Below are 18,641 nucleotides of genomic sequence, written 5' to 3' on the forward strand. Positions count from 1 at the left end.
ACCTATGATGAAATTTACAGACCTCTGTCATCATTTTAAGTGGAAGAACTTGCACAATCAGTGGCTGACTAAATACTTTTTTGCCCCACTGTATAAACTATGCCCTGCGATGAGGTGGCGACTTGTCCGGGGTGTACCCCGCCTTCCGCCCGATTGTAGCTGAGATAGGCACCAGCGCCCCCCGCGACCCCATAAGGGAATAAGCGGTAGAAAATGGATGGATATATAAACTATCAGACTGCGTGGTCGGTAGTAGTGGGTTTCAGTAGGCCTTTAATAATTGCCACCAAAAAACGAAGCAAAGGGCTGCCTACCAGCGCAATATGAGGTGGTGTCAAGGATAAAGCCTTTAGGGCAAGTTTCGGCATGTCCATCTATAAACAAAAGCAATCTGCGTGAACACATTTTCCACATTTTTTTAAATCAATTTTCCCAGACCTGGTATGAGAAGACTGGCGGTGAAGTCAAAGTCTAGCGTGAGAGTGAGCATATTGTAGACGCTGTCCATCCCAGAAACCTTCAGCAGCTGGAGCAGAGGGCCGTGACGCTCCTCTTGACCCTCGTAAATAATGGTGTGGTTGCAACGCAGCACCATAGGGCTGCCGCCTCTCTGGTGGGACTGTGACGACCACGAGTACATCTGCCCCTGGCCTGTCTGCACGTAGGACTCGTCAAATTCCTGCAGGACAGAACATCAGACCTGCTCAAAGCCCTGAGAATCACATTAAATCCAGTGCCCTGAACACACCTGGAGGCTTAAATGTGAGGTTGTCAACGAAGACGGGACATATCCGTTGATGACGATGTCAATCAGTAAAACTCCTTCAGAATCCAGTCCTCTGGCCACGTGGGTCAGACGAAGGACCTCTCCTGGTTAAATGCATATTTTCAAGGAAAAAGGTTTGTCAATGGGTTGTCAATGGTACTCTTGTATAATAGCAGTAGTCAGTGGCTCCCTCTTCTGGCTGTTATGTGAACAGCAGGTTTAGAAAAAATGTGAAATAAAACTAAAAATGCTGTTATGACGACTATGTCTATACCTGTGTCAAATTCCAGCTGAGACTCCTGCCTGAATCGTCCCTGTGTGAAGGAGTAGCCGTTCTTGGTGGCTCCATTCTGCAGCACTGTGGTCCAGTAGATGGGGGCAAAAACCGACACCAATACACGCAGCAAGGGACCTAGCACACGACCAAGAAGGTACGGGTCAAATGCAGCACAATTGAAATAAATAAACTTGGAAATTGGATCATGACACTAATGAATGTGAGTGTGAATGTGTCTGTCTAGCTGTGTTGAGCCTTATCCAAGGTGTGTGTACCCTGCCTTCCTGAATGCAGCTGGGATAGGCTCCAGCCAGTCCCGCAACCCAGAGAGTGACAAGGGGTAGAAAACAGATGGATGGACTACTGAAATGAGATTTTCTGATTTAAACGAGGATAGCAGATCCATTCTAGGTGTCATACTTGATCATTTCGCGATATTGCCATATTTTTGCTGAAAGGATTTAGTAGAGAACATTGACGATAAAGTTCGCAAGTTTTGGTGCTGATAAAAAAAAAGCCTTGCCTGTACCGGAAGTAGCAGACGATGTGCGTGTGACGTCACGGGTTGTGGAGCTCCTCACATCCTCACATTGTTTACAATCATGGCCACTAGAAGCGAAGGCGATTCGGACCAAGAAAGCGACAATTTCCCCATTAATTTGAGCGAGGATGAAAGATTCGTGGATGAGGAAAGTGAAAGGGAAGTACTAGAAAAAAAGAAAAAAAAAAAGACTACACGTCCATCCATCCATCTTCTTCCGCTTATCCGAGGTCAGGTCGCGGGGGCAACAGCCTAAGCAGGGAAACCCAGACTTCCCCCATGGTTAAAATAACTTTAGAAAATACCCCAATATGTGTACACACTAGGGCTGGGCGATATAACCTTTTTTGAATATCTCAATATTTTTAGGCCATATCGCGATACACGATATATATTACGATGTTTTGCCTTGGCCTTGAATGAACACTTGATGCATATAATCACAGCAGTATGATGATTCTATGTGTCTACATCATGGGTGTCAAACTCTGGCCCGCCGTGTAATTCAATTTGGCCCTTGAGGCAATATCAAATTAGCATTAGAGCTGGCCCGCCGGTGTTATACAGCGTCGGTGCCGCTGTAACACCGCATTCACCGCTAATACTCATACTTGCCAACCCTCCTAATTTTCCCGATAGACTCCCAAAGTTCAGTGCCCCTCCCGAAAATCTCCGGGGGCAACCATTCTCCCAAATTTCTACCGATTTCCACCTGGACAACTATATTGTGGGCGTGCATTTAAGGCACTGCCTTTAGCGTTCTCTACAACCTGTCGTCACGTCCGCTTTTCCTCCTTACTAACAGCGTGTCACAGTGTGGCCGTATAAACAGCTTTAGCACTGTTACAAATATGCGCCACACTGTGAACCCACAGCAAACAAGAATGACAAACACATTTCGGGTGAACATCCGCACCGTAACACAACAGAACAAATACCCAGGAACCCTTGCAGCACTAACTCTTTCGGGAAACTTCCAGCAAAATGACCAATAATTAACGTTTTATTCATGCATTTTCTCTTGCTACTTCAAGGCTTGAATGTTTGGTTCATTCATTATTGTTATTTTATTTTCAAATTTATTATTAGCCTGTGGAAAAAAATGTGATATTTACCTCAGAAGATTGCAAATAGAAAAATTGTATTTGCTATGCCATTGATATTCTTTTAATTATTGTTATTATTATTTGAAACTGGATTTTGCATGTCACTAAAGCTATATAAGTCTTGCTAGTTCAATATTTAATGCAAAACTTGTTTGGGTCCCTATTAAAAGGTTCATTTGTTCAACCTTGGCCCGCGGCTTTGTTCCGTTTAAAATTTTGGCCCACTCTGTATTTGAGTTTGATACCCCTGGTCTACATTAAAACATTATTCTTCATACTGCATTCATATATGCCACCTTTAAACTTTAATGCAGAGAGGGATTCCTTGCCCTTATGTGGGCCTACCGAGGATGTCGTGGTGGTCTGTGCAGCCCTTTGAGACACTAGTGATTTAGGGCTATATAAGTAAACATTGATTGATTGATTGACAACTAAGTCCTTTGACCAAAAACTGTATTTATTAAAGTTATTAAGCAATGGAACAAACATTCTAGTCATTTCCAAAACATAAAGTGCAAGATAGTCAGAGACAATTTAAGTGTCAAATAAAAATGAGCTGCATAATAGGAAATCAAATAGTATTTGTCCTTTACTATGTTGTAGGTTACGACGAACGTTATGAAATTCTCTTCATTCTCTAGCGAGTGACTTTTCAAATGATGCTACATATTAGCAGTAATGCTACTTTTTATAGCAGGGGTAGGGAACCTATGGTTCTAGAGCCAGATGTGGCTCTTTTGATGACTGCATCTGGCTCTCGGATAAATCTGAGCTGAGATTGCTTAACACGATAAGTAATGAATAATTCCACTTGTAATCACAGTGTTGAAAATAACGTTTAAAATATAAAACATTGTCATGCTTTTTTATGTTCAAGAAGTTGCGTTAATGGTAAAAAAGTAATTATTATTGGTTAATGTGGGGCTTGTCCTCCTGGGGGTTCTTCAGACCACCAAGCACCGACATGAGAGGCTGTTTTAGGGTTACAATATTGTTTTAATCTTCAATAAGTCTCTCAGTTGCTTTCCAGCAATTGTCTTTTTCTCTTTCGTCCTCACTCACGCTCTGGCTCCACCCCCAACCCCGTCTCTCCTCCTGGCTGCTGCTTATAACAGAGCGACAGGTGATTAGATAACAAGGCCCAGGTGGGACATCTACGCACCTGTCGCAGATTTCGAGGCCGGTCCTGGCAACACCCTGCTTCGCTGCAGGCCCGCAGGCCACGCCCTCTCCACAGTTAGCTTCAGAATAACAATGTAATTACAAAGAATAAGAGACCTATTATACTCTATAGTTGGTCTTACTTAAAAACTCACATTTTTAGTTGTGTTCAGTGTTACCAAAAATGTTATATGGCTCTTACGGAAATATATTTTTAAATACTTGGCTTTTTGGCTCTCTCAGCTAAAAAGGTTCCCGACCCCTGTTTTGGACAACAAATTACGGTTGTCTGTCCAACCTATTCCTACTTGAAGCAGAACCACCGCCAGACGATGGGAATTAAGTCTTCCTTCATTTGTTACCAGATCCGCAGCTTCTTTCTCTCGTATTCCCACTCGTACGGCTACGTTAGCAGCTAACGTAGCCCAGTCTGCTACCTCTCTGCTGGGCGAGGGCGTATACGTATGTGAATTATGTAAGAATGTGCGCCTGCTTGTCTGTGAGAAGGAAAGACAGGAAGTAGTGAAAAGAGCCTGTAGTGTAATGCCTGCAGCTAAAAGCAACTGCGTGAGAACGTTTACTCAAATATTACGATATAGTAATTTTCTATTTCGCACAGAGACAAACCCGAGATATATCGTATATATATCGATATATATCGCCCAGCCCTAGTACACACATGAAATTTCATTGTCAGAATGTCATCCAAGAACGTTTTTAACCATTTTACTTGAATGCATGTCATGTATTTGCACAAAAATTGGTAACAGTTTTATCTAAAGTTCTTTCAGATTGTATTTTGTAGGGAAATTTGGAAGCGAGCAAACCAGTCGGAGTCTCCTCACTCATTTTCGTACTGACGTGTGTATTGATCTGATCACTAATTGTATGGCGGTTAAGGTAAAAGTGCTTGTAGAGTCATAATAAATAGCATGATTAATCAAAGTGTGGACAGCAGGGGTCACCAACGCGGTGCTCGCGGGCACCAGGTAGCCCGTAAGAACCAGATGAGTCGCCCGCTGGCCTGTTCTAAAAATAGCTCAAATAGCAGCACTTACCAGTGAGCTGCCTCTATTTTTTAAATTGTATTTACTAGCAAGCTGGTCTCGCTTTGCTCGACATTTTTAATTCTGAGAGAGACAAAACTCAAATAGAATTTGAAAATCCAAGAAAATATTTTAAAGACTTGGTCTTCACTTGTTTAAATAAATTGATTAATTTTTTAAATTTCTTTCTTATAATTTTCAGAAAGACAATTATAAGAAAAAATATAACCTTCAAAAGGATTTTAGGATTTTTAAACACATATACCTTTTTACCTTTTAAATTCCTTCCTCTTCTTTACTGACAATTTAAATCAATGTTCAAGTAATGTTTTTATTCTTTATTGTAAAGAATAATAAATACATTTTAATTTAATTCTTCATTTTAGCTTCTGTTTTTTCGACAAAGAATATTTGTGAAATATTTCTTCAAACGTATTATGATTAAAATTCAAAATAATTATTCTGGCAAATCTAGCAAAATCTTTAGAATCAGATTTAAGTCTTCTGAATTTCTTTTAAATTTTTTGTTCTGGAAAATCTAGAAGAAATAATGATTTGTCTTTGTTAGAAATATAGCTTGGTCCAATTTGTTATATATTCTAACAAAATGCAGAGTGGATTTTAACCTATTTAAAACATGTCATCAAAATTCTAAAATTAATCTTAATCAGGAAAAATTACTAATGATGTTCCATAAATTCTTCAAAAAGATTGAAATTAGTTAGTTTTTCTCTTCTTTTTTTCGGTTGAATTTTGAATTTTAAAGAGTGGAAATTGAAGATAAACTATGTTTCGAAATTTACTTTTCTTTTTTTTTTTCCTGTTTTCTCCTCTTTTAAACCGTTCAATTAAGTGTTTTTTTCAGCATTTATTCTCTACCAAAACCTTCTGTAAAAGCAAAAAAAATGTACGACGGAATGACAGACAGAAATACCCATTTTTTTATACATACCGGTATATAGATTTATTTATTAAAGGTAAATTGAGCAAATTGGCTATTTCTGGCAATTTATTTAAGTGTGTATCAAACTGGTAGCCCTTCGCATTAATCAGTACCCAAGAAGTAGCTCTTGGTTTCAAAAAGGTTGGTGACCCCTGGTGTATATGATTAATGCAATATTTTTTTGTGATTAATTAATGAGTTAACGCGTAAATTTTGACAGCCATAAAATATACTATATGTTTATCAGCAAGGAACACAAAATGAGTGTTAAAATAAAATATGTCCCACAGAATAAAATGTATAATTCAGTTCATTTGTGCCTACTAACCCACACTTGGAGGAATGTTGTCCAGACGGGCCTGCAAAAAGCTGCTGCCCTCCTCTTCGTTATCTGTGATGTTGGCCTCCAGGAATGAGACTCCAAACTCCCTCTCATTTACCATTCCAATCAGGCTACCTCTGGTCTTGCGGGGGGTTTCACCTTTAATCAGAAAACATACACCACACATGCATTAAAGGGGAACATTATCACCAGACCTATGTAAGCGTCAATATATACCTTGATGTTGCAGAAAAAAAGACCATATGTTTTTTTAACCGATTTCCAAACTCTAAAAGGGTGAATTTGGCGATTGAAACGCCTTTCAATTGTTCGCTGTCGGAGCAATGACCTTTCACCCGTGACGTTACAACAGGAAGCGATCCGCCATTTTCTCAATCTTATTACGCGCACCAAGTCGAATCAGCTCTGTTATTTTCCGCGTTTTCGACTGTTTTCCATACCTTGGAGACATCATGCCTCGTCGGTGTGTTGTCGGAGGGTGTAACAACACGAACAGGGACGGATTCAAGTTGACTTACGTGGAGCGTGCTAATCAGACATATCAATAGTCACGGCATGCTAATTGATGCTAACATGCTATTTAGGCTAGCTGTATTTACATATTTCATCATTATGCCTCATTTGTAGCTATATTTGCATCCAGCCTTTCCCTCCACCCACATTTAATGCCAAACAAACACATACCAATCAACAGATTCAAGTTGCACCAGTGGTCAAAAGAGGCAAAAGTCCCTCGTTTGTTCTGTTCTGTCGTAGCATCGCTACCGACGATAGCGATGCTACGACAGAGACGGCACAGAGATGTGTGGATATCCTGCGACACTCAAAAGAGATGCATTTCCAACGATAAAGTCAACGAAATCACAAAGGTGAGTTTTGTTGATGTTATTGACTTATGTGCTAATCAGACATATTTGCGCACAGCATGACTGCAAGCTAATTGATGCTAACATGCTATTTAGGCTAGCTGCATCATTATGCCTCATTTGTAGCTATATTTGCATCCAGCCTTTCCCTCCACCCACATTTAATGCCAAACAAACACATACCAATCGACGGATTCAAGTTGCACCAGTGGTCAAAAGATGCAATCGTTGGTTAGACGGCGATCGCCGAATTTGTCCTCGTTGTCGTCGTCTGTCGCGATATGGCTCAATAGCTTCAGTTTCTTCTTCAATTTCGTTTTCGCTATCTGCCTCCACACTCCAACCATCCGTTTCAATACATGCGTAATCTGTTGAATCGCTTAAGACGCTGAAATCCGAGTCTGAATCCGAGCTAATGTCGCTATATCTTTCTGTTCTGTCCGCCATGTTTGTTTGTATTGGCATCACGCAGTGACGTCACAGGAAAATGGACGGGTGAAAATCAGGCACTTTGAAGCAGTTTTTCGGGATATTGCGTGATGGGTAAAATTTTGAAAAAAACTTTGAAAAATAAAATAAGCCACTGGGAATTGATATTTATTGGTTTTAACCCTTCTGAAATTGTGATAATGTTCCCCTTTAAACACAGAGCATCAAAAGTCTTCTAAGACAGTGGTTCTTAGGTCCCGACTTTTCCACTACAGAAGAGTCTGGGGCCCACTCAAATATTAACACTGATTTAGACTCATAAATCACTGCCAAAAAATAATTTAAATGCAATTATATTGTGCTATAATAAATAAACTAAACTAATAATGAATATATGCATTGACTAAACTGCCAATAAAATTAAAGTGCAAACAGTTTATGGTTCGAGTTTATTTCAAACAAGCTTCCAATCACAACATCATGCATTAAATATCCAGTTTCTCCTTTCAACAAGTTTGAAAAGGAGTAGGAAGAAGCACAGCTTATTTTATCCTACCTTTTTCCATTGCTAACAATTGCTAACACTTGAGTTCACTTCCTGTTCTCAATTTATTCCCAATATAGTTCATGAATAATACCATTTAAAAAAAAAATTATAATTATAATCAGCGAAGTAAGTTGTATTATGTATGGTGACATAAATACGATTATTAATAAGATCAGTGTCACATTGACCCTAGCAGCGAGAGCGATTCGGACCGAGAAAGCGTCGATTTCCTCATTAATTTGAGCGAGGAGGAAAGATTCGTGGATGAAGAAAGTGAGAGTGAAGGACTAGAAAAAAACAAACAAAACAAAACAAAAAAAACGACGAGGGCAGTGGGAGCGATCCAGATGTTATTAAACACATTTACTAGGATAATTCTGGAAAATCCCTTATCTGCTTATTGTGTTACTAGTGTTTTAGTGAGATTATATGGTCGTACCTGTACAACCTGAGAGTCGGAAGGGTGCGGCCACGGGTGTGGTGACCGCCAGTGTCTCCGAGGGAAGCCACGTTTCTCGACGAGGCCAAGGCAGCCGGGCTGAGATTTATTTATTTTTTTCTCCCTCCTCTACGGTGTAAGCATCCGACGGTTGGGGGCGGCCGGCGGGAGGGAGCAAGAGAGTCCGCAGCTGCAGGAGGAACTACGCAAGCTCTCCGCTCATGTCTATGGTAAGAGCCAACTTATTACCACCATTTTCTCACCGAAACCTGCCGGTTGACATGTGGTAGGGAACCATGTTGGCTTGAGCATGACCGCTCTTTTCCATGGTAAAGCTTCACCGTCATCTTTCGGGAATGTAAACAAGGAAACACCAGCTGTGTTTGTGTTGCTAAAGGCGGCCGCAATACACCTCTTCCCACCTACGTCTTTCTTCTTTGACGTCTCCATTATTCATTGAACAAATTGCAAAAGATTCAGCAACACAGATGTCCAGAATACTGTGTAATTATGCGATTAAAGCAGACAACTTCAATCCGTGATGTCACGTGCACTTGTCATCATACCGCAACGTTTTCAACAGGATACTTCGCGCGAAATTTAAAATTGCAATTTAGTAAACTAAAAAAGGCCGTATTGGTATGTGTTGCAATGTTAATATTTCATCATTGATCTATAAACTATCAGACTGCATGGTCGGTAGTAGTGGGTTTCGGTAGGCCTTTAATTTTCAATCCTTTTATAAAAATACTCCAAGGAGCCACTAAAATGTCCAAGAAAGAGCTTGAGAGCTGCAGGTTGTTGACCCCCGGTCTATACACACAGAGGACAAACCGTGTCAGTGTGGCATTTTTACCTGGACAAAGGCCAGCTTGACATTTTCTGGAGTCAGTACTTGGCGCGCTGCATGACCGTCCACCATTTGTTGGTTTTGGGTTGTCGCAAACTCGAATGCGCTCTTGGAAGCCTTGTCCACAGGTGCTACTGCAGGGACCCCAGTCCTGCCAGTTGGAATAGCCTCCATTGACTGAAACAGAGAGATACGATGAACGTAGACATTGGTATAAACAACCTCCTGGTACCCCAGCACCTCCAAAACCCTCAAATCTAGACTCCAAACATCCCAGAATAAGCTAATCCGGTTACTTTTAGACCTCCACCCCAGATCACACCTCAATCCAACCCACTTCTCCAAAGTGGGCTGGTTCAGGGTGGAGGACAGAGTAAAACAACTTGCACTGAGCCTTGTCTTTAAAATCCGCTACACCTCCTTGATACCGAAGTACATGTCTAATTACTTCCTTAACGTAAATGACCGCCATAACCACAACACCAGGGGGAGCTCCACAAACCACGTTAAACCCAGATTTCGATCTAACAAAGGTCTTAACTCATTCTCTTTCTATGCCACATCAATGTGGAATGCACTCCCAACAGGTATAAAAGTAAGTGCATCTCTATATTCCTTCAAAACCGCTCTAAAACAACACCTCCAGGCAACTTCAACACTTTACTAATACCCTCCTCCATTCACATCCCATCTCCCCGGATTATAAACAACTCAAATGTACTTCTAATGTATATACTTGTTCTTATGCTATGTGAACTCACTATGTTCTCTGCTGGCTGTACATATCCTACTAAATAAGACCTGCACTGTTTCAATGTCCACATTTCTCTGTTGATGCAATTGTTGATGACTGAAGTTCTGATATCAACCAAAACTCCTCATCCCACTCCCCGGATTGTAAATAATGTAAATAATTCAATGTACATACTATGATGATTAACTTGTGTGATGACTGTATTATGTTGATAGTATATATTAGTACCATGAATTGATTAACGTGGACCCCGACTTAAACAAGTTGAAAAACTTATTCGGGTGTTACCATTTAGTGGTCAATTGTACGGAATATGTACTGTACTGTGCAATCTACTAATAAAAGTATCAATCAATCAATCAATCAATCAAACCATTACTTCACTGGTGAAGTAATGGTTTCATCCAAGGAGCAATGATCAAGGAACAGATTTAGAGTAAAGCAAACACCGAGTGCAGTGAGGGTTGGATGTTCACTCACACAGAGGAAGTGCTGCCCCTTCATTACACAGTTTAATTATCTACAAAGCTCCAAACTCACTCTGAACTTTCAGAGTAATGGTCCGTTCAGCGGACCCAGCTTCACTCTCCGCCACACACTGGTACTCCCCTTCATCTGTCACCTATGGAGAGCAAAAAATAAAAACCAGGTATCGTGATTAAACCAAACAAACCTTCAAACTTATGGTTAGAAATTACCGTATTTCCTTGAATTGCCGGCAGGTATGTAATATGCGCCTGCCTTGAATTACTGCCGGGTCAAACTCGCTTCGCAAAATTATTAGCGCATGCTTACTATTACCAACGGGTCAAATTCGTGACATCACGAGTGACACTTTCCCTATCATCATTTTCAAAATGGCAGAGGCTTATTTTCAACAATTTGAAATCGCATAAAGGGAAGAAGATTAAGAGCTATTCAGTAGGATTTAAGGTCCAAGCTATTGAATACCGGTATGCTAAAAAGAACAGTAAGCAGCTATGTTTTATTAATTATACCTGTGGAGCCTACGGTCCGATAGACAGGCGGGGCATGCTAGTTCACGCTAGCTGTAGCCCTCCCCAAGATACCGGCGAGCGAGCGGAAGAGCGACCTGACTGAGGTTTTATTGAAAACTAAACAAAGTCAAACTGCTCAAGCCATGTCCTTTCTTGGTCCTGGGATAAAGATACGAGAGGGAAATAGCCCACACCCGAGCTAACTGATAGCAGCGGTCCTTTAGCAGCTTCCTGAGAGACTTTTTAAAACTGAAGAAAGATAAGGAATTCTTCTATAAACAAGCCATTGATGCCCCTGTTCAGAAGGATCTCATTTACGAGCAAAGGTAAGACCACCTTTCATTTATTTTTTATTTACCGGCCAGCCTTTACAACCAGGCAAAATCCCATTGAGTTCAAAGATCTCTTTTCCAAGGGAGACCTGGTCAAGAGGGCAGCAGCAAGGTTACATTAAAAACAGTAAACAACACATAAAACATCACATTTACAATATTAAAACATGTGCATACAGACAAGGTAGACTGCAATCCTTTCACAGAGGCTTTAAACTCATTTAATGTAACAATGGTTTGAAGTTGAATATTCGATTGTAGGTTATTCCAAGCCTTCGGTGCTGGAAATAATAACCATAATAACGTTTTTTTTTATTAAATGTGCCTTTCATGATGGTATCCTTACATCAAATTCAATTTTTTACTGCATGCCTTTGGTAAGCACAGGGGGGAGAAGAGGTTTTAAATGAATTAGCGCCCCGGCGGCTATTCAAGGAAATACGGTATTTAATGTGTTCATTTTCTACACTGCCTGTCCTGGTAATGATCATGACAAAGCTGAGAGAGTCCGACTACAGTCAACACTTTAGATGCAATTTAGAGTCTTCAAGAAATTTTTTGGACTGCGGGAGTAAAACTGAATACCTCGAGAATAACCCACACATGCACCGAGCTGCCCAAAACATATTATTTTGGATAAAAGAAATACAACACTATAAATGCTGACATTTTTTTTCGTTCAGTTGAGCTTATGTGAGTTATAGGATATATTTTTGGACCGGGCAGAATACAATTTGACATTAGAGAGCACTGTGGAAAGAACAGTCATCAGTCTGAGAGAATGCCTCAGATGCGGGCAGTGCCATCACAGCAGCAGTTAGGAACATAACAAGGTTAGAGGCTGAGCAAAGCGGGCCATAGCCTGACAGCATCCAGCTCTCTGCTCCCTCAGTTGATAATGCAGTTAAGGTTCTCTAACTGAAGGGCCTCCGATCAGATTTGACACTGCTCCATTGAGACAAAACAATGGAGTATTTAGTCAGCGACTGATTGTGCAAGTTCTCCCACTTAAAATGATGACAGAGGTCTGTAATTTTCCTCGTAGGTACACTTCAACTGTGAAAGACAGAAAGTGAAAAAAAAATCCAGGAATTCACATTGTAGGAATTTTAAAGAATTTATTTGTAAATTATGGTGGAAAATAAATATTTGGTCAACCATTCAAAGCTCTCACTGATGGAAGGAGGTTTTGGCTCAAAATCTCACGATACATGGCCCCATTCATTCTTTCCTTAACACGGATCAATCGTCCTGTCCCCTTAGCAGAAAAACAGCCCCAAAGCATGATGTTTCCACCCCCATGCTTCACAGTAGGTATTAGAGATGCGCGGTTTGCGGTCTCATTCGCGGAGTCCACGGATAAACCGCGGGTCGGGCGGTTGACATGACGGAAAAATAGATTTTAATTAGATTCGGGCGGGTGGCGGTTGAACCATCCGGAAATATTTGATTTGCATGGTTCTGTGATCGGTATCCTTTGCCATTCAAAGTGCCATTTAAGACCCGTGTCATAAAGCGAAGAAGACAATAAGAGACGTTATTAATCTCCTGAATGACTGCCGGTAGTCACCCAGATAATAAGTATTAGGGCGTGCTATGAAGCCATTGACTTTGTCGCCTATTACAACATGTACGTTCTGCTTGTCAGTCCAGCATCATGTTGTGTGTGGCTTCCGCGGCGACACGCATACGACTGCAAGGCATACTGCGTGACCCAAAGTACTCTAATGGTTGTGATATAAACAATTTTAACACTCTTAGTAATATGCGCCACGCTGTGAAGCCACACCAATTAAGAACGACAAACACATTTCGGGAGAACATCCTCACAGTAACACAAGACAAACGCAACAAAACAAATACCCATAATCCTTTGTATTCATGACACTTCCTGATTATTTTATACATCCCGCTAGCAGCAAACCCCCCCCCCCCCCCCATGCGCCGGTACGGTGGGCGGGGTTGGGGGCGCGGGGGTGTAAAATATATTCAGGAAGTATCACGGATACAAAGGATTATGGGTATTTGTTGTGTTGCGTTTATGTTGTACTACTGTGAGGATGTTCTCCCGAAATGTGTTTGTCAATCTTGTTGGGTGTGGCTTCACAGCGTGGCGCATATTAGTAAGTGTTAAAATTGTTTATATCACAACAATCAGTGTACTCTGTATCACCCAGTATGCCTTTCAATCTTGAACGTGTAATTGCGGAAGCTGCACACAACATGTTGCCGGACCAACAATCGGTTCGTACATGTTGTTGAAGGTGTCGAAGGCAATGGCTTCACAGCACGCCCATATTCTTGTCATCAGGATGAACGCTATTGGATAGTCGCGGGAACGTTAGCGGCTCCAATTGTCATCATTACTCTGTGAAACAGGTTTAAATAGCTCTGTGAGTGGTAAAGGCGGACAACCTCTGATGTATTTCAGCGGGCGGTTGGCGGGCGGTTGGCGGGCGGGTACGGTCCTTATAAAATGTTGGTTCGGGTGGACGGCGGGTGGATGAAGACTTTGGTGATGCAGATGCGGATGATATAATTGCCTATCCGCGCATCTCTAGTAGGTATGGTGTTCTTGGGATGCAACTCAGTATTCTTCTTCCTCCAAACACGACGAGTTGAGTTTATACCAAAAAGTTCTATTTTCGTTTCATCTGACCACATGACATTCTCCCAATCCTCTGCTGTATCACTCATGTATTCATTTTGGTATAAACTCAACTTGTCGTGTTTGGAGGAAGAAAAATACTGAGTTGCATCCCAAGAACACAACACCTACTGTAAAGCATGGGGGTGGAAAGATCATACTTTGGGGCATTTTTTCTGCTAAGGGGACAGGATGATTGATCCGTGTTAAGGAAAGAATGAATGGGGCCATGAATCGTGAGATTTTGAGCCAAAACCTCCTTCCATCAGTGAGAGCTTTAAATGGTTGACCAAATACTTATTTTCCAGCATAATTTACAAATACATTTTTTAAAATTCCTACAATGTAAATTTCTGGATTTTTTTCCCACATTCTCTCTCTCACAGTTGAAGTGTACCTATGATGAAAATTACAGACCTCTGTCATCATTTTAAGTGGGAGAACTTGCACAATCTGAGGCTGACTAAATACTTTTTTTGCCCCACTGTATATATGAAGTTAACCCCAGGAAGCTAAATTCTTTAAAGTTGACCAACAAAACTTGACACAGGAAACGTGAACGTTGTATTTACAATGACGCTGTAGATGACCAATGATCCATTGTGAAGTGCCTGCGTTCGGCCAGAGCGGTGGAGTTGTTTCCCATTCCGTAGCCAGTGGATAACAGGGTTGGGGTCTCCGTGGACTGGACAGTCCAGCACAGCAGAGCCGCCCTGAATGACCGTCTGAGATGTGTGAGCGTCACCTTTCAACACCGGAGGCTCTAAGGACGACACATTCAGCTGATATCATCATGTGTGACGGTTAAGTGACTTGTTTGACTCGGCTAATCGGTCAAATCTTACAATACCTCTGACACGGACAAAAGACAGCGCTCGGATGGAGCCCACGCTGTTTTCAGCAATACACACATACGTCCCGGCATCGGTCAAGGAAACGTTGTCAAGCATCACGGTGCTCCTACCTGCCTCGTCAATAATGGCACCTGAAAAAGAGAACAATCATAAACAACAAACTAACTGTAAGTGCCGTTGAAACTTACACTTCATATTTTTGTTTTAAAGGTCTACTGAAATGAGATGTTCTTATTTAAACGGGGATAGCAGGTCCATTCTATGTGTCATACTTGATTATTACGCGATATTGCCATATTTTCGCTGAAAGGATTTAGTAGAGAACATCGACGATAAAGTTCGCAACATTTGGTCGCTAATCAAAAAACATTGCCTGTATCGGAAGTAGCAGACAATGTGCGCGTGACGTCACGGGTTGTAGGGCTCCTCACATCTGAAGATTGTTTACAATCGATTCGGACCGAGAAAGCGACGATTTCCCCATTAATTTGAGCGAGGATGAAAGATTTGTGGATGAGGAAAGTGAGAGTGAAGGACTAGGAAAAAAAAAAAACTATACAGTGGGAGCGATTCAGATGTTATTAGACACATTTACTAGGATCATTCTGGAAAATCCCTTAACTCATGGGTGTCAAACTCTGGCCCGCGGGCCAATTTTGGCCCTCTGTGTAATTTAATTTGGCCCTTGAGGCTGGCCCGCCGTTATTACACATTGGCGGTGCCGCTGTAACACCGCATTTTCTCACACTTGCCAATCCTCCCGAAATTCAGTGCCCCTCCCGAAAATCTCCCGGGGCAAGCATTCTCCCGACTTTCACCCGGACAACAATATAGAAGGCGTGCCTTAAAGGCACTGCCTTTAGCATTCTCTACAATTGTCGTCATGTCCGCATTTCCTCCATACAAACAGCGTGCGGGCCCACTCGCATAATATATGCGGCTATTACACACACATAAGTGAATGCAAGGCATACTTGGTCAACAGCCATACAGGTCACACTGTGGCTGGCCGTATAAACAACTTTAACACTGTTACAAATATGTGCCACACTGTGAACTCACACCAAACAAGAATAATAAACACATTTCGGGAGAACATCTGCACTGTAACATAACAAACACAACAAAACAAATACCCAGAACACCTTGCAGCAGTAACTCTTTCGGGACGCTACAATATGTTTTGATATTTACCTCAGAAGACTGCAAATAGAAAAGAGGCATTACATTTGTATTTATATTTTATTTGATATTTTTTTAATTATTATTATTATTTGAAGCTCGATTTTGCATGTCACAATAAAGTTACTGTATATAAGCCTTGCTTGTTCAATGTTCAATGCAAAACTTGTTTGGGTCCCTATTAAAAGGTTAATTTGTTCAACCTTGGCCCGCGGCTTTGTTCAGTTTTAAATTTTGGCCCACTCTGTATTTGAGTTTGACACCCTTGCCTTAAGTGCTTATTGTGTTACTAGTGTTTTAGTGAGATTATATGGTCGTACCTGTACAACCTGAAGGTCGGCCCCGCACCGTTCTTCAGCACCAGTCGACAGGTGATGGCGATGCCCATCCCTGCCCTTCGCAAGGGACCCTCTTCGAAACAAGATCTTTCGAAATGATCGTTGCATAATACACTGTACTTTGTGTGTGTGGTCCAATCCAACCGTGTTCGCTTGACCGCTCTGTTCCATAGTAAAGTTTGACTGTCATCTTTCGGGAATGTAAACAATGAAACACCGGCTGTGTTTGTGTTGCTAAAAGCGGCCGCAATACACTGCTTCCCACCTACAGCTTTCTTCTTTGATGTCTCCATTATTCATTGAACAAATTGCAAAATATTCAGCAACACAGAAGTCCAGAATACTGTGGAATTATGCGATGAAAAGAGACGACTTATAGCTGGGAACGGTGCTGGGACAAAATGTCCCCTATAATGTGTGACGTCAGGCGCACGCGTCATCATACCGCGACGTTTTAGCATGATACTTCCGCGCGAAATTTAAAATTGCAATTTAGTAAACTAAACCGGCCGTATTGGCATGTGTTGCAATGTTAAGATATATATATATATAGACCGTATATATTTTCTTATGGATTCTTGAAAATTATGTATTGATTTAGAATCTAAATACCGTATATTTCGGACTATAAGTGTTGCGATCCGCCGCTCGGATCTACACGTATTATTTGTTTTTCCATTTTGTATATCTGACTCCTTATTTCCTGTTTGCTTTGTCACTCATCAGTCCACCTGCTAGTCTCGCCCCGCACACCTGCTACTAATTATCACCCTCCTATTTAAGCCAGCCTTTTCTGTTCATTCGGTCTGGGTCCATAATTGGCTCTCATGCAACAAGTGACGACTGCTACTTTTCTACGTTTATTCTCGCTAGCTCATATGCTAAGCCACCTGCCTTTTCTTAGCTCACATGCTAATTGTTTTTATTTTCTACATTTTTGTGCTTTCATGCCAGGTCTAGTTTTCTGTTTGTATTTCCTAGTTTTCATACTAGCGTTTTTGGTTTGCCCTTTTATTAGCGCCAGTATTTCTGTTCAGAGTTCTCTTTTTGTTTATTAAATATTTTAACAGCCTACCTTTGTTGTGTTCACATCAACGCATCCTCGAGGGAATCGAACCCGGCACCACAATGCCCACCAGTCTTCACAATAAGTCGTAGTTTTTTTCATAGTTTGGCCGGCGGTGCGACTTATACTCAGGAGCGACTTATGTGTGAAATTATTAACATATTACCGTAAAATATCAAATAATATTATTTAGCTCATTCACGTAAGAGACTAGACGTATAAGATTTCATGGGATTTAGCGATTAGGAGTGACAGATTGTTTGTTAAACGTATAGCATGTTCTATATGTTATAGTAATTTGAATGACTCCTACCATAATATAAGTTGGTTATTTATGCGTCATATAACGTACACTTATTCAGCCTGTTATTCACTATTCTTTATTTATATTAAATTGCCTTTCAAATGTCTATTCTTGGTGTTGGGTTTTATCAAATAAATTTCCCCCAAAAAATGCGACTTATATGTTTTTTCCCTTCTTTATTATGAATTTCCGGCAGGCGCGACTTATACTCCAGAGCGACTTATACTCCGAAAAATGCGGTAAATATGAATTGCGATCCAGATGTTTTTTTAGCACCTCTGGTTTACATTCACATAATTTTAAGGAATACAAAATGTACCTGAATATGGCAGGTGGTTAACAGTCCAGGAGATGACCGGAGGAGGCGTTCCTTGAGCATGACAGGACATGGTGAGGGCCTGTCCTCTGTTCAACGTTACATCACCAGGTAGTTCCTTGAAGACGGGTCTCATGTTGATGGACAAGTGGGTGTCCTGTCTTGCAGAACCCGCAGCATTGGTCGCCACACATGTGAACACACCAGCGTCTCCTGGCTACGACAGCAATGGAACAAAAAGGAGTCATGCTTTGGAGCTGGCGACGGACAAAAAGGCTTATAGGCTCACCTCGGCCCTTTCGATAATCAGCTCCCCTGAACGCAGGACCGTGAATTTGCCAGGAAGGCTAAGCAAGACGTCACCGTCTTTTTCCCAGGATACCTTGGGATCTGGTGAACCCTGAGCCGCACAGGGTAGCAACGCTTGAAATCCTTGAATAACGGACATCTCTGCTTGCCCAGGAGGAATCATGGGGGGAACTTAAACACAATGACAAAAAGTGAGTTGTTATTTTGAAATCGCAGATTTTTTTCTG

The 18,641-nt window shown here is 41.3% G+C and overlaps 1 protein-coding gene across 1 annotated transcript in view; it reads right to left on the reverse strand.

Moving 5' to 3' along the window:
* The window catches only part of hmcn2 (hemicentin 2), a 229,065-nt gene that overhangs the window by 37,460 nt on the left and 172,964 nt on the right, over positions 1 to 18,641 (reverse strand). Inside the window, exons 62-72 of the mRNA XM_061906866.1 lie at positions 18,395 to 18,585; positions 18,109 to 18,322; positions 14,896 to 15,030; positions 14,618 to 14,808; positions 10,609 to 10,690; positions 9,321 to 9,491; positions 6,169 to 6,321; positions 1,041 to 1,178; positions 749 to 870; positions 439 to 679; positions 315 to 374 (exon numbers count right to left, since the gene is read on the reverse strand). Of these exons, the coding sequence (XP_061762850.1) occupies positions 315 to 374; positions 439 to 679; positions 749 to 870; positions 1,041 to 1,178; positions 6,169 to 6,321; positions 9,321 to 9,491; positions 10,609 to 10,690; positions 14,618 to 14,808; positions 14,896 to 15,030; positions 18,109 to 18,322; positions 18,395 to 18,585 (1,698 nt within the window). The remainder of the gene's footprint in view (positions 1 to 314; positions 375 to 438; positions 680 to 748; positions 871 to 1,040; positions 1,179 to 6,168; positions 6,322 to 9,320; positions 9,492 to 10,608; positions 10,691 to 14,617; positions 14,809 to 14,895; positions 15,031 to 18,108; positions 18,323 to 18,394; positions 18,586 to 18,641) is intronic.

Source organism: Nerophis ophidion, linkage group LG07, assembly GCF_033978795.1.
Source record: "Nerophis ophidion isolate RoL-2023_Sa linkage group LG07, RoL_Noph_v1.0, whole genome shotgun sequence".
Taxonomy (NCBI): Eukaryota; Metazoa; Chordata; class Actinopteri; order Syngnathiformes; family Syngnathidae; genus Nerophis; species Nerophis ophidion.